Source organism: Lissotriton vulgaris, unplaced genomic scaffold (genome assembly GCF_964263255.1).
Source record: "Lissotriton vulgaris unplaced genomic scaffold, aLisVul1.2 SCAFFOLD_712, whole genome shotgun sequence".
Taxonomy (NCBI): domain Eukaryota; kingdom Metazoa; phylum Chordata; class Amphibia; order Caudata; family Salamandridae; genus Lissotriton; species Lissotriton vulgaris.
In genome coordinates, this window is record NW_028253998.1 from 737457 (window position 1) to 763896 (window position 26440).

Here is a 26440-nt window from a genome sequence, read left to right on the forward strand (position 1 = left end):
ACACTAACCGCCCGATTCATCAAGCTAAATTGCGCCCGGAATAGCTGCGAAAATGCTATTGCGGGCGCAATTCCCCAAATCGGTATTCACCACGAAAATAGCGATTTCGCAAACACAGATTTGCGAAAACGCAAAAAGATTCTCAGAATCCCGGCAGTAGACCAATTGCGAATCGGAAATAGCGAGAACCCACGGAGATTGCGAATAAAATAGCGAATTCGCAATATCCTCGCAATCGGGATTCATGAAAAATCGCAAATTGCGAAAAAACCCAAAATCGCACTTTGCGAGGCGCAAATTAAGGACAACCCAAAGCAGGTGGTAACCATCAAAGCCATTGAAAATTTTATTTTTAAAAAACCGTTGGTCAATCAGGAAGTGGTGCAGGCCTGACCAAACACATTTAAGGAGAAGCCGCAGCAGCTGCAGGAGAAGGAGTGTCAAAATGCCAGGAATGTACATGGTGGTCAGGCGGCGAAGGCTACAGCGAGCAGCAAGGAGGAGACGCAGAATCCAGGAAAGGATATTCCGCCAGCGGGTCACCCTGCTGGGCCAAACCAGAGAGCAAATCTACGCAAAGTACCGTCTGAATGGGGCTATGATTATCAAGCTCATACAGGACCTTGACCCCCTGATGCAGCACCCAACAAGGCGGACCAATGCTGTCCCAACACATGTCCAGGTATTGTGTAGCCTGCACCTACTGGCCTCTGGGAGCTTCCAGGGGATAGTCACGGTAGCTGGGGGGATATCCCAGCCCACCATGTCCCGCTGCCTACGGAGTTTCCTGGACGCAATGCTGACCCAGCTACACCAGCACATCACATTTCCCACCCGCCAACAGGAATTGGATGAGACCAAGCTACAATTCTACAATGTGGCCCGTTTCCCACACGTGATAGGATGCATTGACTGTACCCACGTCCACATCTGCCCTCCAGCTGCAACGGAGTACATGTACCGCAATCGCAAGTCCTACCACTCCCTCAACATCCAGATGGTCTGCAATGCTAAGACATACATCACGGACATAGTGGCGCAGTACCCAGGGAGTACACACAACTCTTTCATATTCCGGCACAGCGGCCTCCACACACGACTGGTCAGGGGAGATTTTGGGGAAGGACACCTACTTGGTAAGTACACTTTGTCAACAATGTCACAGTGCGATGAAGTAGCTGCGCTGCACAGGCACTCACCCTCTGCTCCTCTCATTCAGGTGACAGTGGATACGCCCTGCGTGAATACCTCCTCACCCCATACCTCAACCCTGCTACACCACAGCAACGGCGTTGCAACGTATCACACATAGGCACAAGGAATTGATAGAGAGAGACTTTTGGGCTACTGAAGAGCAGATTCTGCATCCTTCACAAGACAGGTGGGGCCATGTACTACAGTCCTGAAGTGTGCTGCCGCATTGTGGCTGTGTGTGCTATCCTACACAACATTGCTACCAAGCGCCGGATACCTGTCGCCATCTCCGGCAGTGAATCGGAAGGGGACGACCGGCCACCTGCACATGCGCGCCATGCACGCGGGGAGAACCCAGCTGAAGGCCACAGACGTCGCAACTACATCACACTGAACAGTTTCTAGTGCACCCTCTCCCCTCACCCCATAATTCACAAATGCATGCAAAATGTAATAATGACATAACGCCAATGTGTGATGCAAAATTAAATATTATTGTTAGAATCACAATAATCGTAAAAGTTTCAATTCTGCCATAGCAAACAGTATTTCAGCATACTGCTGCGTCCATAACACAGGTCAGGCTTATGTCCAGCCTGTGCCTGTACTAGTCCTGTGCAGTCATGTGCGCCTACGGCACGAAGCACCCAAGCGCCTCTCCGGCTCCTCCTCATCCAAGGCACGTTGTCCTGCTGTGGGCCTGGTGCTGCGTCTCAGTGGCCCCACCTGTGTTGCAGAGTGGCTGCTCACACTAGATGTCCCCTCACTGCCATCATCACCCCCAACAGTGGCAGGTAGAGCAGGGTGCAGTGCTGTTACGGCAGTGGTCAGGTGGTCAAGTACCCTGGCCACATCCTCGCAGCACTGGATGAGTTGCTGCTGCTGCACCAGGGAGCGGCGCGATAACTGCGAGGTGGCATTTCCAATTACGTAATTGGACCGGGTGTAAGCTGTCAGCCGGGTCAGGAGCTGACGGTGGCGGCGGCGGGCTGTGTAGCGCTGCGAAATCACTGCAGCAGTGTTGGCCTCCATGGCTGCAGTCATGCAGGCCATTCCCTCCCCCACACCTGCCATGGCTGCCGTCATGCGCTCCATCTGGTCCCCCACACCTGCCACATTGCGGCCAATGTTGTAAAGCTGGAGCTGTATTGCCCCTTGCCGGGGTACCTGCAGCTGATGTATCCGGAGCATGCAACGTTCCACTCTCATGCTGGGCAGCCGCTGTCCATTCCCCCTGCTGGTGCTAGGAGCATTGGTCAGCAGGCGAGCCCTGCCACGCCTGCTCTGCTGGCCTGACACAGTGGGTGTCCGCTGTGTCCCCGCTGTTGCGGGACCTGGTGTTGATGCGCCAGCTGCTGGTGGTGTCACGCTAGGCATAGGTGGTGCGGCTGGGGCTGGTGGCACACTGGTGTTGGGCCTGGCTGCAGGCATAGCTGGTGCGGCTGGGGCTGGTGGCACACTGGTGTTGGGCCTGGCTGCAGGCATAGCTGGTGCGGCTGGGGCTGGTGGCACACTGGTGTTGGGCCTGGCTGCAGGCATAGCTGGTGCGGCTGGGGCTGGAGGCTGTGTATGTGAGGGCACCTCCTCGTCTTCCTGTGCTTCCTCATCTATTTGCAGCCTCTCGCTGTCGCTGCTGTCCGCGCCACCTGTGAGGGGAAGTGGACGTTCATTAGTTGCATGTATCTGTCCCACGTGCAGTTGTTACATGCATGCTGGGTGACATTCCCTGACTGCCTATGGCTTTGCATTATTTTGCACCTGTCTGGCTGCATTGAGGTACTTCTACATTGTGGCCACACTACATGTCCCACAATGCTTTAGGGGATGACCTGATGTGCACCGATGGCATGACTATGGTACATTATGGGAGGCTATGTGGTCATGGCCATTCATAGGGGACAGGGTCGCAGTCGCATGCCACTTACCTTGGTTGTCTTGGGTGGGGCAGGATGAGTCCAGATGGGTGAGTCCAACGCACGCCTCTGGCTCCAGCGTGTTTTCCACTTGATCCTCCAAGGGGGTGTTTGGAGGGACTGTAGGTCCTCCCCCTCCAGTGCCCAGGGACTCTCCAAGCCTCTCAGCTACCTTCTCTTTGGCACGACCTCGGAGATCGTACCACCGTTTTTTGAGTTCATCCAGTGACCTGTCGGCCACGCCCACTGAGTTCACAGCAGCCGCTATGCCCACCCAGATCCTGCGCTTTTCCTGCTCGGCCACCTTCCTCGAGTCCTTCCCAAACAGTTTGGAGTGGTTCTCCACCACCCCTTCAATTAGGTGCTCAAGCTCCTGCTCCGAGAACTTAAGCTTCCTCTTGCGCCCTGTGGTGTTGCTGGGCCCAGGTACTGCCTCCTCAGACATAGCTGCAGTGTAGTTGGACAGTGGTAATTCAAGTATTGCAGGAGCTGTCTCTGTGGCAGGCTCGAGGTCTGTCTCACTGTGGTGAATGGGGGTGGGAACTGGCTGCTTCCTGGTTGTGATGTCATCACTGTGCTCGAAATGCGACTTCCCGTTTTCCCGATCTCGCGATTTTGCGATCCCGCTTTTTGCGATCTCGCAATTAGCGATATCGCAATTTGCGATCTCGCTATTTGCGATATCGCTAATCCGACACGGATGTTGCCGGAAATTGCGATTTTTATGCGATTTTCTATAATCGCTAACGGTTTTTGTGATCGCGTGCGAATCGCTTTTTTTAATCGCAAAACATCATGAATACCGTTCTGCGATTTCTCAATTGCGATTCGCAATTAATCGCTGATTGAGAATCGCAGAATCCGGTTTTCATGAATCAGGCTGTAAGAAAGGACTACAGACACCAAGTAGCCATATTGAACCAAGTAAGAATATACAACACATCTTCTCCCCTTACAAACAAAACACAAATGAAAGACTCAAACACATAGTAAGAGTTAAGCATGGAGAAACACGAAGAAGAAAACATATAACACGTAGGAGGTCAACGACCTCATGAACTTCCAGAACACGAAGGAAGAGAATCTGGATCAAGATGAGAATGATGATGAAGATCATGATGACCACGTTCTCCCCTACGATTGACAAAACATGAAGAGCCAGTCTGCTCTCTACAATCTCTACAATCCGTCATTGTGGCCATCAAAAACGGAAATAGAGAGTTCACTTTCTCCAATCAGTATTTTGTCCGTCGCGGCTTCTCGCTAATTTTTGAAGATAGAAAAGTTCTGGAAGAATGTTCCAAACATAAATTTGGAGCCAGTTTTCTTACAGTCCAAAATCTAGTTCTGGACCAGGTGTCTTAGTTCTGGATCTTTTCCTCGGGTTGTGAGCCTCTGGTTGTAGTTCGGGCCACTAAGTTCCCTTAAAAATTGTATTTCCTTTGTGGACAAACTGTCTCAGTACTGTGGCCTTACAGCCCGGTTCAAATCGCTGAACATTTATCCCGGTTCAAAGAACCACCTTATCACAACTTTCTGTCGTGGTACTGGAACTCTTGTCCGTCACTAATCTCAGTTGTGAACTCTCCCGGTGATGGGACTCCCTTTGTCCACTCCCGGTACTGTTTTTGGGACCTCTGTCCTCTTCCCGTTCAAATTCTGGGAGTTTTGTCCCCTTCCGGTCCTGGGACGTCCTTTGTCCTCTCCCGGTTCTAATTCTGGGACCTTTGTCCCCTTCCAGTCCTGGGACCTTTGTCCTCTCCCGGTAATGATTCTGGGACTTTCTTTGTCCCCCTCTAGTTCTGCCGGTCCTTAAACTTGTATTGTCCTCTCCCTGTTCCTGGTTCTGTCGTTCCTGGGACATGGGACCTCTCCGGGTCCAGTTTCAAGACTCACTCTCTCAGTCCTTAGTTTTCCCTGAATTGGGGTTTTAAACGCAATAGATTTATCCAGGAGAATTTTGAAATAATAATAGCCACTTTCCGATTTTCCAATTTCCATTTCATCTCTTGAAATCTACAGTCTTTCAATACTTGTGAACAGTGGCATCTCTTCTTCTGACATTAAGTCTGATTTTTTTTATGTAACTCTGCCTCACTTATCTTTGAGCTCCTCTCTGTCAAACACTGGAATTAAATGAATTACTCTCTGCAGAAGTTGATGGTGGCTGCCTAACAAGCTTTTCCCGATTTATTTATCCCATCCTCGTCGCCAAAATGTTGTAAATGGATTAAGTAGGCAGCAGGACACGTCTTCAGGTAATTAAAATATATTTATTAAGTTAGACAAGATAAGACAGCAGAGCAGTAAACCTCACAGCTGACCAGACCAACTGCCAAGGCTGGAATCAACACACACCAGATAGAACACTCTTAGGTTAGAAGATAGAAACACTAAGAAAGGACTACGGACACCAAGTAGCCATATTGAACCAAGTAAGAATATACAACAGTGATCATGGTCAGATAGCAAAGCCTCAGAGTCCGGCAGTATCGTGAACCTTTAGTTCAAGAAACTGAATTTCCGAGTTGCCAAGCTGCCTGTCATAATGTGCAATGTGACTCAATTGCGCCCTGTAAGTAAGATAACGTTTTAGAGAAGCAGATGCTAGGAAATAGAAGTACATTCATTAGAAATTGGATTTATTTCTGAATTTCCAAACTGTGATTCAAAGATGGATTTGAGTTTTTTCTAATCCTAAATGTATATTACATCTATGGGCATCTTCCTGCACTGCATAGAGTTAGGAGCATGGGTGTTCCCTTGAGTGTTGCAGAGTAGGGTTTTCTGCAGGAATGTCGTGAGCCTTCGTAAAGTCGTAACAAGGCTGATACTAACTGCCATGTAGAGAGGAAGGGGAAAAAGGCAAAGCACTTAACTAAAGCCCAAAACAGGTAGAATTTTAGCTGACTCTAAATCCACCAGATTAATGTTAGACTTATGCAACAAAGTAATTGCTGATGATTTAAATGTGCAACACAATTATTTTTTTGAGGTCTTGAAAATGTTTATAAAAATCGAATGCTTGACGTAGACTCTTAAAATGTTTGAGCTTAAGGCCGTCTGTTCAAGCAAGGCTCTACCTTTAGCGATGAACTGCGTGGTACGGTGATGGTTTTCAGTGAAACATACAGGTCGTTTTTTTATAGATTGTTGTTGATACAGAAGGGAAATATGCCTTGTGTTATACAAGCACAGGGCAAATGGAATTAAATTAGTGTTCTTCATTTAACGAATTACTTTGCAAAGGAGTATCTACATTTGTATTTAATACATGTTTGTACATTTTTTACAGAGAACAACCGAAGGTCCCGGTCTTGGCGATTGTGCCTTCTTCCTGTGCCTCTGATTATAGCTGCTCTGTTATTGGCCATGTTCAGAAAGTTCAGAAACGATCAGAAGTGGTCGACACCACCAGAAGGTATGCAAAGTGTTCCAAGCTGTCATATACAAATGCTCGAACATAAGTAATGCTGTCAGAAACCATGCTTGTGCTGGAAAAGAAAAGCTTTCTAGTCTGTATTTGCCAACAACACAGGATTGATACCGAGTTGAGCAGCATTGACTAATGGTATTAATTACAGTAGGAGGCTACATTTGCAGACGTTATTCAAGGTCATTTGAGCACCATGATCTACTCTTTCTTGTCTTTTATGGAAAAAAATACTTTACGGATTGACACTTTTAAAAGATGACAAATATACATACCAGAACAGAGTTCTCATCCATGCATGTGCACAGGAACTAAGTAATGTGTTGCAATGCTCCTTGTATACCACAAAATGCACCGTTTTCAACGGAACTATGGTGCTGATAAGAGCTTATAAGCCTTGTGATAGGATGAGCCAAAATGGAGGGTGTTTCTATGGGGATCAGATCTCACTACCCTCACCCTTAACCCGACTCTTTGTTCCATTGGGCCGATAAGGCTCTCATTCGGGAGCTGCACGGCTCTGCGCCGCTCTGAATCTGAGGAAACCTTCAATTATGCAGTGAGAAGTGCACTCTAACTCCATTCAGGGGTCCAGGACCCTGAGGACAACACTTTGTCATCAGGACTCACTCCCATAGAGGCCAGCAAAGAGGTTGAATTCAGGTCCAGTTGTGTCTGATGATCTAGAAAGCAGGAATGCCTATGGAAGCTTGTTGTGTCCCTGGAGCTCAAACAGGAGGTCAGCTAACTGACCCTAGGAGTCACTACCGGGGTCCTGAGTTGAAGGCAAGCAGGTCCAATCTTCATTCAGGATGCTCAGACAGCATCAGGTGCATTTAGTATCATATACTAGGTACATATAAGTAAGTTAAATGTGCCAATTAGGTATATGCAAATTTCCCTGTGTTTAAAAGGAAGTCCACGAGCACTTTATCACTAATTAGCAAGGATAACATGCATATAGTCTTGTAGCCAACAAAAAAGGGTTCAACAAAAATAGAGTAGTGAAGGCAAAAAAAATCTGGGGGAAAACCACGCAAGAGATGCTCATTTTCAACAGTTGCTGTCCATCTGTTCCCACTTTCTGCATGTGTTCACGGATCCTTAACATCCCAATAGTCTTTAATTTGGGCCTGAGCACATGCAGCACAGTGTGCTTGGGAAGGTTTGGAAGAAGGGGAGGGAACGAAGCAGTGGCATGGCGGCCATAGGGCCATCCATGAAGCCTTCAGTGCATACGACAATAACACTTTTCCTTCGCCCCCTTTCGAGCTGAAGGGAACTTCTAGAGCTCCTTAAATTGTGACGTGTTATTGAAGGCCCAAATTGTCTCTGAAAGTGGCAGTTTTTTCTCAGTTTGGGTGCAACACTGACTTAATCATGCCAATTGAAGGCTTCAAATTTGGATCAAAGGGTAAAATGATGGCTTCAGTTGCCCTCTCAGAACCTGAAATTCAGTACCCGTACACGCTTTGAAAGCAGTGGGGCGCCTCCACACTGACATCCATTTCTTGGGCAGAGTCAAGCTGTTTGCGGCTTCCCCTTCCCCCCAGACTCCGCAGGTGTCTCTGCAATGATTTTTGACTGTGGATCTAAGCCCCTCCTTTCTCCATGTGCGGGAGAAGTGCGAGCGACCCTGAGCAGAATGGTGGGGGGGAATGTTTTTGTGCCTCCCTCAGGTGCTCACTTGAAGAACAGTGACGCCAGTCCTGCGGCCAACAGGTATCAGACAAGGAGTTCTGGGGAACCCGGGTTCTGTCACAAGGAGGTGGTCAAGCATACCTTGTTGGCCCTGGTGCGAGTCATTGCCTTGGCAATAATTCAGTGACATCAGGCAACAAGTGTTGTGTTAGGCCCCCAGTGGGTACCCCCTCGGGTTGCAAGGGCCTGGAGAGCTGAGTGTGATGGTTGCACCAGTGAGAGGGTCAAGGCAAAAGTCCAGGTCGTCATGTTACTGCTCCCTGATGCACAAGAGAGGTGCAGGCACTGCAGGTACTGACACCCCTCCTTCAGCCTCTTGAGGGCTGGGAATCCCTGTGGCCAGCGTTTGGGCCATGCAGGGGACCAGAATGCTGCAGATTTTGCAGGGCCATTGCTTTTGGAGAATCATTGGCGGCTGCAGGGATGGGGCGGGTGGCCGGTGACCGCCTATGGGGAATGACGGCTGTACAGGGCCACAGGAGTTGCTTGGGAGGCTCCCCCAGAGACCTCACAACAACAAGTTATTTGGCACAAGTTAGGGGCCTTATTTACGGCTCACTCCCGAGGAGAGTTGTGCTTCTGTTCTTAAGTTTTTAATTTGAACAGAGTCTGAGGCAGCAGGGAGTCCCTGGAAGGGCTGCAGGTGAGGAAAAGGGGGTAAATAAGCCTGTACAGTTGGTGGAGCACAGGGTCCCAGCTAGCAGGTTGGTGGTGGTAAGGATCATGGAGCCAGCAGTACCTTAAGAGGGGCGTGCCAGGGGGACGTGGGGGTGTTGCAATGGGCTGCAGGATGCTTTGGGCACTTGTTGGTTCAATTGACAGTGACAGCTGGGGGGGATGGGACCTCCTCTTCAGAGTGAGGGGGGTCTGGCCTGGAATGAGCTACGTACAATGGTGGCTGTAGTCCAGAAGGGGACAAGTATAGGGTGAGCCTTCTGATAGTGGGGAGAGTAGCCTGGGATGGGGAGGTGCACGTCAGGCCAAGAGGCATGTGCCAGAATTGCGTGGACCGGATTCGGAAGGTGACAAGTGACCAAGGAGAGAAGACAACTAGTGCTCCCGGGGAGGGGTGTACTCTTTTGGGGGTATTCAGTAGGTAGAAGAAAGAGGTCAGGGCTATCGGGGATCCTGGGGCTTTGGCGGCATAGAGGATTTCGAGAGGATGCAGAAAATATGGTGGGAATTGAGGGAGTGTTTTGTAGAGTGTAAGAAAGTGGCACTGTATATACTGGACCAAAGTAAGGTACAGTGTGCACAGAGTCCACAGTCCCCAGAGGTATGGCAGAGGCTAAAGTTAGATATGACCTTACTCTCTAAAGTGGTAGCTTGGTCGAGCAGTAAGGCAGGACCAGAGGACAGTAAAAAGCACTTGTTGTACACACTCAGTCAGCAAATGGTCTCACACACTCAAGAACTGAACTGAACTAAACTCTAGGCCAATTGTTTTGTATATAAAAATATATAGTTGTTCATTTTAGAACCACAAGTAGGTATCATAAATACTTTCTCAGAATGAGATGTTGCAATTGAATACTTTCAAATAGCAGCAGACTTTTAAATGCAAAAGTTACAGTTGTTGCTATATGCAACACAAGTTAAACACAAAATAACATTGAGCTCAATGGGAGTTTTTAAGTAAATGCAATAAAATCACTTTACGCATGTTTTTCTAATCCTGGATTAAGTCCTGGTGCGTTTCCTGTAAACAGTTGAAAGAAATCGTTTTTGTTACACAGGCGATTTTTAAGGAATATTTGTATGTTTTGAAAATCGATACTTGGAAGAAATTTTGGTCAAAACCAAGCAATGCAATCCTATGGAGGAAAAACAAGTTTCCGGTAAGTTACAGTTATAATTACTTTTGAAGGTCAGTGCTGGGCTCAAAGATCCAGCACTAGGATCTCTCCTGATAGCAGGTGAGTAATTTCGTTTTAGTTGTTCGGATGATTTTTAGTTTTAAATGGTTTTTATTGAGCCAAAAGAAAGCATGGCAAGGCATCTTAGAACGAAGTACAAATAACAGGTAGACCAATCGCAGATGGTAAATGCGTGTCTTATATCACCAAGGAAGAAATAGCAATGAAAGCGGTCACTTGAGAAGAGCGAGGTGATGCATAAGAGGCACATGACAGGTAATATTGGCCAATGAATTCGAACAAACCAACCCCACCCAACCCCTCCTCCCCCCGATCAGCCCCCCACCCTCCTCCCCAACCAGTGTGCCGTATGTCAGAGGCCCAATGTCTATGGATCAAAAAGAGATATGCCTCGAGCACCCTTGAAGCGGTCAAGTTCCAGTAGCCGGTTCGGTGAGGCGTATTAGTCTTAAGTATTTCGGACAGGTAATTTCGTTGAATTCTTTGGACAGTAGCGATATGAACGGCTGCCACATCTTCTGAAACGTGGCCGTAGTTTGGGAGAGAGTAGCCTGAATACGTTCCATGCCCAAGCTGAACCAGAGTTTGTGTAACCACCCTGTGTGAGTGGGTTTGGACGTGGACCCCCAAAGTGAAAGGATGTGTTGTGTGGCTGCTTGCATGGCAATGCCCATCTGGCGACCTCGAACAGACTTCAGAGGGAAGGTAAGTGCATTGGGTAGCCCCAGGATGGCGTATGCGGGAAATCGAGGGATTTCGGTGTCAAAGGTCGCATGTATGTCGTCTAAAACTGTGTCCCAGTAGCCCCGGACCTCCCTGCAGTCCCAAAGGATGTGCGTCAGAGTGCCTTGTTCCCCGCATCCCCTCCAACACAGGTCACTTCGTGTTGGGTTCCCTTTGTGAAGCCTGACTGGCGTAAGGTGCCAGTAAATCGCCAATTTCACAGCCGATTCTCTGCCTGCTGTGTTGTGTGTGGTGTGTGAAGCCCTGTAGTACACTTGGTCCCATTCTCTGGGTGATAGAGTTCTGCCGAGTTCGGTCTCCCATCTCTTCTGGCCCGCGGTTTTGTTTGTCGCCGTCGGAGGTGTGAGCATTTTGTATATATCAGAGATTAGGTGGCGGTCAGTGTCTCTGGTCAGGAGCCATTTCTCAAAAGGAGTCATGGGGCGTCCCACCAAGGTGACAGTCGCCGGGTCAGTGAGCCAATGTCGCAATTGAAAATATTGGTAAAGATGAGGGTCGGTGATGTCGTAGTTTTGTTTGATGTTTGAGAGAGTGAGGAAGCCTTGTAGGTCGAAGAGGTCCCCAGCGCACCTGCATGTAGTGCCCCGCCATTGTGTAAAGGCCCGGGGGTCGTTACCCGGAGGGAAGTCTGGGTTGTCTAGGAGTGGGGTAAATGGCGCAGAGATACTCTTGAAGGAGTCGATTCCAGCGCTATATAAGCTTGTAAATAAATAAATGGAGAAGGAAAGGTGGTGAGGCCGCGCTTGACGGCCACCGCGTCCCATACTTTAGTGACCATGCGGGTAATGGGAGAGTTGTTGAGGTAGGCTGGTCTATGCTTCTTGGGCAAAAAGGGGATCGCCCAAAGGGATCGTTGGGCCATGGCTCTGTCTTGGAATAGCCACCTTTTCTCTGACTCGGGCCTATACCATTCCACTAGATATCTGAGCTGCGTGGCGTGGAAATACTGGAGCAAGTTGGGGACCCCCAGTCCACCCTCATCCACGCTCCTGTGGATCAGTTGCTTGTGAAGTCGTGCCCTTTTACCCTCCCAAATAAAGTGGTGCAGTGCTGCCTGAAGATCGGAGATGGTACCCTTCGGGGGGAACACTGGGAGGGTCTGGAAGAGGTATAGGATTTTTGGCAGGACCGACATCTTCACCGCCGCCATTCTGCCTAGGAGAGATAGAGGTTGTTTGGACCAACGTGTGAGATCCGCCTTAATCTGAGCGGTAAGAGTTTTGTAATTAAGAGCCACTGTCGACGTCGTCGAGTGGGTGAGAGTGATCCCTAAGTAGGGGAGCTCCGTAGTGATTTGGAGGTCACAACCAAAGGTAGAGGCCGGGGCATGTGGGCGGGCATTACCTCCCAAAGGCAGTATGAGGGATTTCCCCCTGTTGATCTTGAAGCCCGCGACCGCACCGAATGCGTCCAGCTCCGTTAAAAAGGCGGGTATCGAGTGTGTGGGTCGGGTGAGAGCAACTATGATGTCATCTGCATATAGGCTGATGGTATGTGGTTCGCCCCCAAAGGTGACTCCAGTAATGTCAGGGTTGTCTCGAATTTTCTGCGCTAAGGGTTCAATGTAGAGGGCAAACAGAAGGGGAGATAGTGGGCAGCCCTGTCTCGTCCCGCGTTGGATATCGAAGGGGTCTGAGCGTAACCCGCCCAGACGGACTCGGGCCTGGGGTTGATGGTAACAACTGGCTATCCAGAAACGGAAGCGATCGCCGAGTCCGAAGCGGAGCAGTACCCGGTGTAAGTACACCCAGTCAACACGGTCGAAGGCTTTCTCCGCATCTATGGCCACAAGCGCCGCGTCAGAGTCCTGGAAGTGTGTTTTATCTATCAGATGTAACATTCGTTTAGTGTTGTCGCTACATTGGCGATTGGGCACGAAGCCCGATTGGTCAGGTTCCAGGATTCCAGGTAGGAGCGGGCCTAGGCGAGCAGCCAGGACTCCGGTGAAAAGCTTGAGATCCAAATTCAGCAAGGAAATCGGACGGAATGCCGAGCAGTGAGTCGGTTTTTTGCCTGGTTTGGGCAGGACGATCACCTCAGCCGCCAACATATCAGGGGGAATAGAGCCTGGTCCCTCAAAGGAATTAAAGAGTCGGGTAAGAATAGGGGCCACCAGGTGGCTGAATAATTTGTAAAAACCCGCCGAGAAGCCGTCCGGGCCTGGAGACTTCAGTGGACGAAGCCTGGATATAGCCGCTTGGACCTCCTCTAATCGAATAGGAGCATCTAGCGCCTCCGCGCTGGGTCGGGACAGCTCCGTAACAGCCGCCGCAGATAGGTATGCGTCCACATCCCTGAGAGGTGGCGCGTTTGCACTATATAGGGAGGCATAGTAGGTCCGGAACGCGTTGGCTATCTCGAGTTCCTCGGCGAGGGTATTCCCAGAGTCATCTGTGAGGCTTGTTATTTTTGTGCGATGGGATTTAGCTTTTAGGGCACTGGCCAGTAGGCGTCCAGTTTTGTTGCCCCCAACATAATATGTGTGTCGAAGGCGAAGTGCAGCAAATTCCGCCCGGTCTGTGTCAAGGGAGGCCAGCTGGGCCCGTGCGGCCTTCAGCTGCTGCCAGACACGTGGGGCGCCAGTGCGACTGTGGACTCTCTCTAATTCCTCGACTTGGGTTGTGAGTTCGGACCTCTTCTCCCTACGATCTTTAGTTTCCCCGGCCGCTATAGCAATCAGCTCCCCGCGGACCACCGATTTCAGGGCTCCCCACAGGGCCGATAACGGTACTTCTGGTGTGTCATTGGTAGTCAAGTAGTCGGTGATACAGGTGTTCAAGCGCTCCCTGATCGCTGGTCTTTGCAGCATGGTTTCGCGGAGCCGCCATGTGCCACGAGGGCGGGAGGTGACAGGGGCATTGATGGTTAGTTCAATGGCGTCATGATCCGAAAGTGCCGCGGGCACAATGTCAACGTCGACTACGGTGGGTAGTAACTCAGAGGATCCTAGGAAGTGGTCTAGCCTGGCGTAGGTGCGGTGGACATGGGAATAGAAGGTGAATTGTGTTGCGGTGGGGTGTATAGTGCGCCATAAGTCCACCAGGTCTCTTTCCCGCAACCATTCCGCCCCCGCCGTGGTAATAGCGCCTGTGTCCCCATAACGGTGCCCTGACCTATCTTTGGTAGTGTCCATGACTAAATTAAGGTCTCCCCCGATGAGTAGGAGTGTGTTAGATGATTGAAGGGCCTCCGAGAGAGCGTTTTTCAAAAAGGTTTCCTGGCCCGTGTTGGGAGCGTAAACGGACCCAATCGTGAGATGGAGGTCTCCAAGCTGAAAGGAGTGTGCAAGGAGACGGCCCTTAACCTCCCCCGACTTAGTCCCCACCTTTCCTCTAAAGTGTCTGGAAATCAGGATGGCCACCCCGGCTTTCTTGGTGGGAAGGGAGGAGAAAAATTGTTGGGGAAAGGCGCGTGAGCGCTTTCTTTGCCAGTCCTTGGGCAGTAAGTGGGTCTCTTGGAGTAGACACAGGTCCGCCCCGGAGTTTTCCAGGTAAGAGAGTAGCGCCCGCCTCTTGATAGGGTTGTTCAGGCCTTTGACGTTGAGTGTCAATATCTTCAGTGTAGGGCTAGCCATTGTTGTAGAGGAGGTGTCGAAGTGTGCTATGACATGTGTGTGTTCCCGGCCTAGATGTACTACGTTGTAGGAACAAATGTGGTCTGAGGGTAGGCAGTGCGGCAAAAAAATAGGGTTCCTCAAGTCCTTTAAAAGCAAATCCCCCCCCGGCACACTGGTTCCCCCCCAAACCCCCTCCCAACATCCCCCCAACTCCCTCCTCGCACCCAAAACTATACTCCATGAGACAAGGATACTGTCAACAGTCCCCCCCAACCCCCTCTCTCGCCCCAAACCCCAACTCCCACGTATGAGTGGGTATAGTCCCAGTCCTGTCAGGTCGCACAGGGCTGTGGTGAAGTCTTCCAGTCGGGTCGTGGCTCGTGGCGGACACGTCGGCCCCCCCATCCGAATCCCATCCCCCTCTCAGGGAGGAGGTAAGCTAAGAGTGATCTCCCAAGCAGTGCAGTCGTCATCCTGAGGAGGATGTCTCTTTGGCCACCTCCGCGACTGCAGTGGCACGCTCCTGAGTGATAACAGAGGCATCTGGCCTCAGGTGATGTGAGGGCGAACGTCTGCGGTGCACAGTTTGCCAGCCATTGTCTCGGGGCCGCCTGGGTGGACTAGGGGTCAGTTCATCCTCATCGTGCTCAAGGCCCAGGAGGGCACACGTGTCCTTGAGTGATCGCAGTTGGTGAAGTTTTCCTTCCCACTTAAAGATGAGTCGAAACGGGTGACCCCAAGAATACGGAGTCTCATGTTGCCGCAGGAAGTCCGTCGCTTTTCGGAATTCCTTGCGTTTCTGCAGGGTGATGGCGGACAGGTCCTGATAGAGGGCTATGGAATGGCCCTGGAACTGAAGAGGCTGGGCCCGTCGCGCTTCCCTGAGGATCCGTTCCTTTAAGGGAAAGTCGGGCAGAAAGGCTAGTATGTCCGGTGGTGGCGCCGAGGACCGTCTGGGCAACCCCACCCTATGAGCTCTGTCAATGCGTATCTCGAAATCCGCCGATTCCCCCAGGACTGACCGGAATAGAGTCCGCAGGTAGCCCGTGACATCGGACCCCTCCGATTTCTGAGGGACCCCCCGGACCCGTATGTTGTTCCGGCGGGAACGGTTCTCGAGGTCCTCCGTATGGGCCTGGAGGTCCATCTGCTGGTCAGTGAGACGCACAATTTCCTGTTGAAGGTGTGTTATTTCCATGCTCCTGGACTGATCTGCCTCCTCGACCGCCGCCACTCGCTCCCCCAGGCCCTCCACCTCTCGCCGGAGCTCCCGGACTTCACCCGCCACGTCTTGCTTCAGGGACCGGAAGTCGTCCCTTAGGGAATTAAACAGTGTTTCCAAGAAAGTCCTAGTGATGGGTGATTGATCCTCCGACGGTGCAGGCGTCTGCTTTGCAGTCGGGGGGGAAGGAGGGTCTTTATTGGGTTTGGACTGTGTTTTGGCTAGGAGCTCTGGGAGCGTTTGTGACCCCTTCTTCGACCGCTGCCCCGCCATTTTGTCTCTGGGGTCTGAACTGTTCCCGGCGTCGGGGGTGGAACGTGGGGTGTAACCTAAAGACAGCGGTGGCTTGGCCCTGTAGTGGTATTGGGTGGCGCGGCGGCGTCTACTCTGCTGCAGCGAGCAAGGCTGTCACCCAAAGGAATTGCGTGGGGAGGCACCTTGATATGGTATGATATGGGTGGCGGCTATCAGAAAGCGTGTTGGAGGGGCTAGGCGTCGAACCCTATGGGGGTGCCCGCAGCGGAGACTAACGTAGTTGTGGACCTGTTCCACAAGTGGCCAGCAGCTCGTGGCAAGACGGACAGAAACGGCAGACCTCTTGAGCCAATCGCCGGGGGCTCCATCGCGCCCCCCGAGGTCCGACCCGGTGCCCCACCGCTCTCCTCACCTGTGTGCAGCAGTGTCGCAGGGCGACGCAGGCGTGGAGTTGCAGCTCAGCCCGGTCCAAAGGCTCTCCCTGGCTTCACGGCCCACTGTGGCGGAGAGCGGTATCACAGTGCCTCTCACTGCACAGGGCTGCGCGACGCCCGTCCAGAAGTGTCACAGCAGGTGCATCGTCAGGCATCCCCCAGGCCCCCGCAGCCCTCCACCTGGGCAGCCCCGGCAGGCCCAAGGCCGGGGGGTCGATTTGAAGGTGCCCGGCCGTCCCACACCGCACCGCCGGCCAGGTCCTAGGATCGGGGACGCTCTGCAGGCGGCGAGGCTGGACCTCAGGAGCCCCCCGGGGCCGCACCCGCGGGCACGGCAGCGGACCGTAGGAGCTGTGCAGGTCCGTGTGGATAGGGCGCTCCGGCCCTCGCAGATCAAGGCGGCCGCCCTGGACCAGCTGTAGTGCAGCGGTGTCGGTGATTCCGGGCTACCACCCGGCAAAGGTGAGGACGGCCAGGGCCCCGAGAGGGCCGTCAGGGTGCAGGCTGGAGGAATGGGTGCTGTTGTCGGCCGTGTCACCGCCCGGTGGCGCTCGGCCTTGGCGGGCAGTCCCCCAGAAGTGCGTGTAGGCCCAAAAGCCGGGGAGTCGATTTTCACGGCTCCCGGGGAACACACGCCGCCTCACCAGGGGTGCTGCAGGATCGGGGTCGCCTCGCGGGCGGGAGCAGGGACCATCCAGATGTGCCCGGGCGTGCCGGAAACTCGCCAGCTAGAGCCCCGATGGGCCGTTCGGTCTCCGCAGGGCCTCAGGGGCAGAGCACGCCGGCTCTCACAGGGCCGCGGCGGTCGCCATGTTGCGGCCGCGGCAATCGGTCACCGGCGTCCCCAAGCTTCGGCGCCGCACCAATGGCAGTTCACAGGACACCGGAGAGCTCAGCAGGAGATCGGCCACTAGATCAGCCGGGTTGAGTGCACCAGGGAGATCTGTCTATGCAGCGGGGCGCAATCGGATGGGATCGGGCAGGGAGCCTCCGGGACCTGCGACCGATCACGCCGCCATCTTAGCCACGCCCCGATGATTTTTAAGGAATATTTCACTGTTGCAAAATTCGACAGAAGAAATTTCAAGTGAAAACCAGCCAATGTTACCCTATGGAGAAAATCAAGTTATCGGTCTTTGGGTAAGTACTTGACTGGCAGAGTTAAGGTTCTGGGGGTAGACTCGGGGGTCTCCCAGGGTCAGATAAGTACAGTTGTTACACCCTCAGCGGCACAGGGGCAGCCGGGTGCCGAGAGAGTAGGCCCAATGTTATCCTACGGAGGATAGGGGACCTTCGGTTGGTGGCTGCTAGCAGGCAGGCCACCCGGCTGTGGGAGCTGAGCTCCTGGTCACTTACACAGGGCAAGTGGGGAAGTAGAATAGGGTAGTTGCTGCACTTCCAGTGGCACTCGGGCGGCTGGGTGCAGGGTGCTTTTGGGCCTCCGGGCGCCCAATGTAATTCAAAGGGAAAGCTGGAAGTTGAACAAAGGCTGCACGCTCGGGACGGAGATTCTTCAGGTGCGACCACCACTTCGAGAGGTAAGTTGGGATGTTGTAGGAAAGGTAGACACCCAGGAGTTGGGCACAGGGGTCTGTGGGGCGCCGGGTGCAGGGGTGTCTTTTGGTGTCTGTAAATCTTACCCTCAGCTGGTCGCGGTTGGAGGGGTCCCTTGTTGTGAGGCTGTAGGCGTCGTCAGGAGCGTCGAGGAGGGTCCTTGGTTGCTGGATTCAGGGGGGACGTCCTCGTTGTCTTTGTCCACTCAAGCACGGGCCGGGCTTGGCTGGTGCAGAGTGTGCTGGATTCGCGGTTCCTGGCTCGCACCAGGGGTTGTTGCTGTTTGAGCAGAACCACTGCTCATGGGAGTCCCAGTCTTTAGATGAGCAAGGCAGTCAGGTCCTCCGAGGTTTTCAAGGTTGCTGACCACAGGAAACGCCGGGATTTAGCAGGAGCAGGTTCAAGTATCAACAGTCTGGCAGGGCTGGGGCCAAGTCAGTTGGTGTCGTCCTCTTGTTAGCAGCATAGCAGATCTTCTTTCTTCTTGTTCTTCTTCTTGTTTCAAAATCGGGATCTGAGGAAGGAAGGTTCAGGGTGCACCTAAATACTAAATTTAGGGGTGTTACAGGTAGGGCAAGGGCAGGGACCATTGGGTCCCTGTCCTGGGGTGAGTGCACACCATATCCTGCCACTCTCCAGTGGGAGGGGGGCAGGAGCCTAGCTCTGATTGGGTAGGGCTCCCCATTCTCAAAATGGTGAGAGCCCGGAGTTGTGCTTAACCTCGCCTCCCCCACCTGAGGAGTGGGGTTGGCAGAGGCTGGCACACCCCCTTTCCTTCCTTTGTTTTTCCCGCCTGTCTTCCCGCCAGAGTGGGGATCAAAAACAGCAAGTGGCCTGGAGAAGCTCACAAAGGCGGCATGCCTTTGAAGCTTTCCCTGCCCATCCTGGGGGAGGAGACCTAGCACCTGGTCCCAGGATGTGCATTGTTGCAGGCTGCAGAGAGTGGAGGGTTCGCTACCCAGGGGTCCAGCAACATGTCCGCTGGGTGGCAGCCTAGGTAGCCTCTCAGTCCAGACACAGGATGTGGGTTGGTGTCAGGGGGTAACTCTAAGTTGCCCTCTGTCGTGCATTGTACTTTAAATCCCACACTGGCATGAGTGCGGGTTTAATGTGCTGAGAAGGTTGATACCAAACTTCTCAGTCTTCAGTGTAGCCATTATGGTGCTGTGGTGTTTGTAATGACAACCTCCCAGCACCATATACTTTTAATGGCATCACTGCACTTACAGTGCCCAGGAATGGCACTGGGTACTGTAGAGGCACAGGGCTCACACACCTGTGCCCACACCACTGGCATAGTGCACCCAGCTAGAGGGGTGACTGAGTTATGCCAGGGCAGTTTGTTTGAGGGCATGGCACACAGGGATGTGTGCCATATTGACTCTCTGTTTAGTTCTGCACCAAGACACTCAGCCTTGTGTGTGTGTGTCAGGGTACAGGGCCTCTAAGGGTGGCACAATAAGTGCTGCTGCCCTTAGGGACCTTCTCTGGTCACAGTTCCCTGGGTACCTAGGGTACCATTTACCAGGTGCTGACCTGTGGCCAGAGATGCCAATTGGGTTTAGGCTTCAATGCCATTTTTGGGAAGGAACACAGGCCCTGGGTACCTGATTGGCAGGAACCCAGGGCACACTCAGTCAAAGTACAACAGCAATTCAGCAAAAAGTGGGGGCATACCATGCAAGAAAGATGGCACTTTCTCACACAACCCCCTCACCCCCAAATGAAAGGTGATGAGACTAACCTTGACCTAATGAGTCTTCATGGTGTAAGTGGAAAACCTGGAAAGTCCATCTGCATTGCCATGGGCAGTCCCAGGTCTGTGTTCCACTTCAAAGTCCATTCCCTGTAGGGAGATGGACCATCTCAGTAGGTTTGGATTTTCCCCTTTGCATTAGCCATCTGAGAGGTCTGTGGTCAGTTTGAACCAGGAAGTGAGTTCCAAACAAGTAGGGCCTCAACTTCTTCGGGGACCAAACCACAGTAAAGGCCTCCCTCTCAATGCCACTCCACTGCTGCTCTCTGGGGACAAGCCTTCTGCTTATAAAAGCAACAGATTGGTCTTGGCCTTCATCATTGGTCTGGGATAGGACCGCTCCTATCTATAGCTCAAAGGCATCAATCTGCACTATGAACTGCTTGGCATAAAACTGATGCTTTTATAATTGGTGCTGAGCACATTGCTTCTTTTAGGGCGTCAAAAGCCTTTTGGCAACTAACAGTCCAGTTGATTTTCTTGGGCATCTTCTTGGAGGTGAGTTCTCTGAGGGGAGTCACAATGGACCCATATCCCTTCACAAACCTCCTGAGTACCCAGTCATGCCAAGGAATGCCCTGACTTGGGTCTGGGTTGTTGGAGCAGCGCAGTCCAGGATGGCCTGGATCTTGGGTTGTAAGGGTTGTACCTGGCCTCCACCAACAAGGTGGCCCAAGTACACCACAGTGCCCTGCCCTATCTGGCATTTGGATGCCTTGATAGTTAGACCTGCACGTTGCAGGGCTTTTAAAACCTTCCCAAGGTGGATCAGGTGATTCTGCCAGGTGAAGCTAAAGACAGCAATATCATCAAGATAAGCTGCACTACAGGATTCCAACCCAGCCAGGACTTGATTCGCCAACCTCTGGAAGGTGGCAGGGACATTCTTTAACTCAAGAGACATTACATTAAACTGAAAGTGCCCATCAGGTGTGGAGAATGCTGTTTTATCTTTTGCTTCTGGGGCCATGCCAATCTGCCAGTACCCTGCAGTTAAGTCAAAGGTACTGAGAAATTTGGCTGCCCCAATTTGTCTATCAATTCATCTGCTCTTGGGATAGGGTGAGCATCTTTCTTGGTGACAGAATTGAGCCCTCTATAGTCCACGCAAAATTTCATTTATCTCTTTCTACCCCGTGGGTGAGGTTTGGGGACCAGAACCACTGGGCTGGCCCAGGGGCTCTCAGTGGGTTCAATAGCCCCTCACTCCAGCATCTTGCTGACTTCAGCTCTGATGCTTTCCTTGACTTGGTCTGACTGTCGATAGATCTTGTTTTTGACAGGTGAACTGTCACCAGTTTCCACACCATGAGTACACCAATTTGTCAGACAGGGGTCAGGGAAAAGAGACTAGCATACTGTTGCAAGACTTGCTTGCAGTTAGTCTGCTGTTGGGTAGAGAGGGTGTCTGAATAGGCAACTCAATCCACTAGTCCATCTTTTGGGCTATAGGAGAGGAGATCAGAGAGAGGTTCACTCTCTTCTTCCTGGTCCGCACCAGCCACCATCAGCATGGTGATGTCAGCCCTGTCATTGTAGAGCTTAAGGCGGTTCACATGGATAACCCTTTTGGAGCCCAAAACGAACTTACCTGCTCATCGCTTTTGCCGCCACCACCATTGGAGTCATTGGGGCTTAATTTGGGGCTGAATTCTCGGCGAACTGAGGAGCCAAAGAACTGCCCATTCCAGCGCCACAAGCGGCACGCACGCCCCAACGTCATCATCCTGCGCCTGGAGGTGCATGTATGCGGCGCGGGACTCCCGCAGCGCGAGAGCCCAAAACGAACATACCTGTTCATCGCTTTTGCCGCCACTGCCATTGGAGTCATTGGGGCTGAATTTGGGGCTGAATTCTCTGCGAACTGAGGAGCCAAAGAACTACCCCTCCCAGCGCCACAAGCGGCGCGCATGCTGCAACGTGTCAAGTACCTGAATGCTGAACTTGAACGAACCGCAGGAGCATATGACTTTTCCACAATCCTCTACTCCGCTGCCAAGAACCTAAGGCTCCCGAGCAGCAAAGAGGGGGAAAGGGGAGTGGGAAGAAAAGAGAGACTGCACTGCTTCGCTCTCAGGGCATCCCAATGATGGTCTCTGGCCAGGTCCTGAGTTAATATTCTATAGATAGCTGTAACCAATAAATACTGTAACAACTATCAACACTTTCTCTATTTTACTCTACCAATGATCTTTCACCTAAATACCTGTCTGCCTGTAGTGGCTTGCTGCTCTCTAGTATTCTCTGGAAGGTGCGGTATGCTCTACTCCTTCCTATGTGATGCTACACTGGATACTCCTACAACACAAAACACTGTTATAACTGTTACTTTAACTTAGTGCATGAATTTCTACACACCCCAATCCCTGTTACCTGTATGCCAGTTGTATTAGTGAACATATATATATCTCTTTTTTTTTTCTTGTAAAGGAAAATTAGTAACTTCTTCTCTTCTTCTCTCTTTTGCAGAAATTACTTCTTCTACTCTTTTAGTTGGTAAGTATCATTATATGTATATATGTATATATATATATATATATATATATATATATATATATATATATATATATATATATATATATATATATAATATATACATATATATATTACATAATCATATTTACAAGCATGTATTGTCTCTTAGGAATTGCTTCTTGTACTGGAGATGGCTACAATGTTTATTCTTCTTGTAGCTACACGACCTTCTGTTTGTGACTGTACTAATACGGCTTAGTATCACCTGCAGCAGTGTCTAAATCGTAATCTAATTGTCTAAACCAGAGTCTCTAGACCAGTTATACTCTATGCTCAAGAATGCTTCTAAGTCTCTGTAGGAGGACCTTCAAACTGGTAGACTTGAACTAATTTACAAGGCTTACTTGTTGGTCCACTGAAGTCTCCGTTACCTCTCTCACTGAAGACCAGCTCGCTGAACTCTTCTTCTTTGTGCCTGGAATGCTGCCTGCAATTGTGCAAATCTCCTGCTCACCAGAGTCTTCAAGGAACGTACTGCAAGTACTTTCCGATTTGAGCCCAAAACTCATGCTCACAAGTAGCTGGGACTCGCACATTAAAATTCCTTGCTCTGAAATCTTCTTTTCACCCAAAACGAACTTCAAGAATATCTCCAGAAGGGGGGCGTGGCTACCAGCCAAGCATGGCGGCAGCATAGTGTGAGAGCTCCTGAAGGCACTGCGGCCTAATTCTTAATCCGACACATTTATCCGCTGCATCACCCACCCGAAGCGGCAGCGTTCGGGTCCGGGCCCGGAGCGGAATCACCGGGTCGATTTCTGGCAAAAATCGAGGACCGGAACCCACCAAACCAAGCACGGGAGCACTGAAGCCTGTGACTAGGACAGAAGCACCGGCCTCGAGTAAGCTACCGGCCCCGGCGGAAGTGAGCCCGGGCCGGCCTGACAGAGGAGACACTTCCCGGCGCACCGCCTGAGGCGCAAAACCACCCGCACTGACAACCGGAATGGCAGAGACACCCACGGAGATACTGCCAAAAGCTGTGCTGCCCATATACAGCTACCGGCACCTGCTACGCGGCAGCGACAAGTGGGAAGACATACTCGGAGGCGGAAGGCAGACTGAGCGGCCGACAGAGAGCTGTGACACGGTGAGCTCCCCCAGGGAATAAGCGATTGGCTCTGCATGTCCATACCTGACGCCCGGCGACCACAACGGGGGGAGCAGACCCCATTCACTCCCCGGGACGGTGCGGCAGAGAAGACTGAAGCGGGTGCCCCCGGGGGACTGAGGGAAAAGACATTAACGCGCTTGTGAACGCGGAGGGAAGAACCGGCAGCGCCAGACCACACAAGACGAGGGTAACGATCCTAACCCGCTGCAGGTACTACGGCCCCCAAAGTCTAAACAAGAGACACCCTGGCGGGACCTCGACCAGGCCAGTAGCGACCCCACCACAAGGGACACACCGGGGGTTTTGTAAACACCCGATACCTATCCTGCCTAGCACCGCCACGGCCGACCTGACCCTGCTTAAGAGACCTACCACAAGGGTCGCTAAATCTGTCCGGTCTGTGACGCAACGGGTGGCGAACAGCAGCTTAATGCACTAGACACTACAAGAAGGGGGTCGGACCACCGCAATCATCATGGCCGTTGCAGCGGCCTTCTGAACGGCGACGGCGCGGAGAGCCACGCTTACAGGCCGGGAGTGTCCCAAACAAAGATCGGTGCAGTGCCAATGAGTAAATAAGAAGGACCCCCATCTAATCGAGTGCACGCCGGCCCGCCGCCCCCTGACCTGCACGCCCGGGAAAGAGTCAATCAATCACGGCGCAGAGAGGGACGACCCCAGACTCCACAAGTCTCCACGCCATGGCGGGCAAAGGAACCAGGAGTGGATCCACACAAGCCAAGCTAGATAAGTTTGCGTACGGCCACAACGGACAATCGCATAACAATGGGCGCAACTCCACGGGTGCTACCCCAGAAACGGACGGGACCAAAAAGATAATGCTTGAGGACGTTATGAGAACCCTCACTGAAGTCAAAACAACGGTAGGCTCCATCTCCTCTGAAGTCACGCTGTTACGTGCGGACTTCCAAAAAATGACTGAAAGGGTATCCCAAGTGGAGGTGGTCACGAAATCTCTTGTAGAAGACACGTCAGAACTGCAAATAGCCATGGAACGCATGGAGAAAGTCACCAAGATCCTACAGGATAAGCTGGACGACCAGGAAGGGCGTTCCCGAAGGAATAATGTACGCATCCTTGGACTTCCAGAAACGGAAGGGAAGGGGGCTATGGACCTCTACGTCGAGGATCTCATAACGACCAAACTACAACCCAAAGGACTTTCCCGCTTCTTTTCAGTGGAAAGAGCGCACAGGGTTCCGGGCGGAGCACCTAAGCCAGGAGCGGCGCCGCGACCTGTGCTGGCCAGACTCTTCAACTTTAGAGACAGGGACGCAATCCTACAAGCAGCGAGGACCTCCCCACCTGTGAAGATTCAGAACGCAACCTTGTCCTTCTTCCCGGATTACACGGCGGCGGTGGCCAGACGCCGCAAATCCTTCACGGAGGTGAAAAAAGCGCTACGAGACAGAGAACTGCCATACTCCATGCTATTTCCCGCCAAGTTACGGATAGTGGCAGATGGAAAGACATGGTTCTTTGACACGCCAGAAGCGGCCCAAGACTGGCTGGAGGGTTGGAGGCAAGTGGGACAGCGTCACTGTCCATACAAGGATCGGACTAATCACCGTAACGGCACACAAACGGGCAGCCAGGCCGGCAGCCCGACTCATCAGGATGGCACGGCGGCAGCGGAATCCGACTCTACACAAGACCCGCTAGACTCTGGGCGACCGGCGCCGGTCTGAGGACAAACTATATATCGAATGACCTAGGTGTGCCGCAATGGACCTTGGACCTGATGCGGCTGAGTAAGGTGGGCGCAGTTAGTGCCTAAGGGGGACTCACCAACCCCACAAGCAAGTATGATAGTTGGGGAAGGACTAAAGCACTCTGCGATGTTGGGGACACAGGCGGGGTTTAGTCTGTGGAGCAGGGGAGCAGGGAGGGGGGATGGGAGCAAAGTTTTATTGTTCACGTTTCTATTCATGGTCATCACTCACTTCACACGTAATACTGCCACTCTAGATGTCGACATACTCCTATGCCTCATCAGGAAAGACAACGGCTGCACAGCACCTATCGACACATTGCTCATGACACGGCCCCGACGACTTCATGGCCAACCCACTTCAAGCCACACCCACTGAGGCTACCCCGGTAACGGTGGGGGTACCCCCTTTGCGCATGCTAACATGGAACGTCAGAGGCCTAGGGGACAAGATAAAAAGGGGCCTGGTCCTGCAGGCCATCAAACGTCAGAACCTGGATGTGGTTCTGCTCCAAGAAACACACCTTACAGGGACGACATGCAAAGCGCTTGACAGGCGCGGATACACTATGGCGACGCATGCAGACTTCACCTCTGGGTCCAGGGGGACAGGGATACTACTAAAAAAAACATCGCCCTTTATAATTACACATCGCGCGACGGATGACCAGGGACGCTTCGCAGCGATACATGGCCAGTGGGAAGGCAGGCCGCTTAATGTAGTATCAGTATACATCCCCCCGGCACTTCACTCCGTGGCACTACCTGCCCTGGGTAAATTCCTTATAGATCTCCCTGAGGGTGACACAATCATAGGGGGTGACCTAAATGCAATAATAGACCCTGCACTGGACGCCTTTCCCATCAGAACCAGCTCAAGAGGGACTGCGTCACTACCTGACTTCTTAGAAGCCTTGGGCATTGTGGATATATGGCGACATCTACACCCGGCAGCTACTCAATACACTTTTTACTCCACCGTGCACAACAGCCTATCTCACATAGACTACTTTTTGTTCCTGGGGGTGGGAATGGGCTCTGTAGACAACATTGACATCTTACCCAGAGGAATATCTGACCACTCGCCGATTGTTCTCACTCTCACTACTAGAGAACGAAAATGCGCTAGGATCTACCCAGTTTACCCCAATTATTTAAAAATCCGTAAAATAAGGAAGAAACTGAAACTAGCGACGACACACTATTTTGCTGAAAACACCGGGACGGTGGCTTCACCGTCAATCCTCTGGGAAGCTTACAAGACCGTCCTTAGGGGGACTGCAATAGCGGCTATTACGGGACACAAACGGGACTCCCAGCAGGAACTTACAGAAATGGAATTAGCACTCCACGACGCAAACACTGCACATATGGTAGACCCCTCCCCAGCTGCGACACACACGCTGCAACTACGGCAACA

The 26440-nt window shown here is 52.0% G+C and overlaps 1 protein-coding gene across 1 annotated transcript in view; it reads left to right on the forward strand.

Moving 5' to 3' along the window:
- LOC147660700 (uncharacterized) overlaps nucleotides 1-26440 on the forward strand; it is a 348598-nt gene that overhangs the window by 282543 nt on the left and 39615 nt on the right. The window contains exons 6-7 of the mRNA XM_086951528.1: nucleotides 6403-6528; nucleotides 22109-22135. Coding sequence (XP_086807654.1) covers nucleotides 6403-6528; nucleotides 22109-22135 — 153 coding nt within the window. The remainder of the gene's footprint in view (nucleotides 1-6402; nucleotides 6529-22108; nucleotides 22136-26440) is intronic.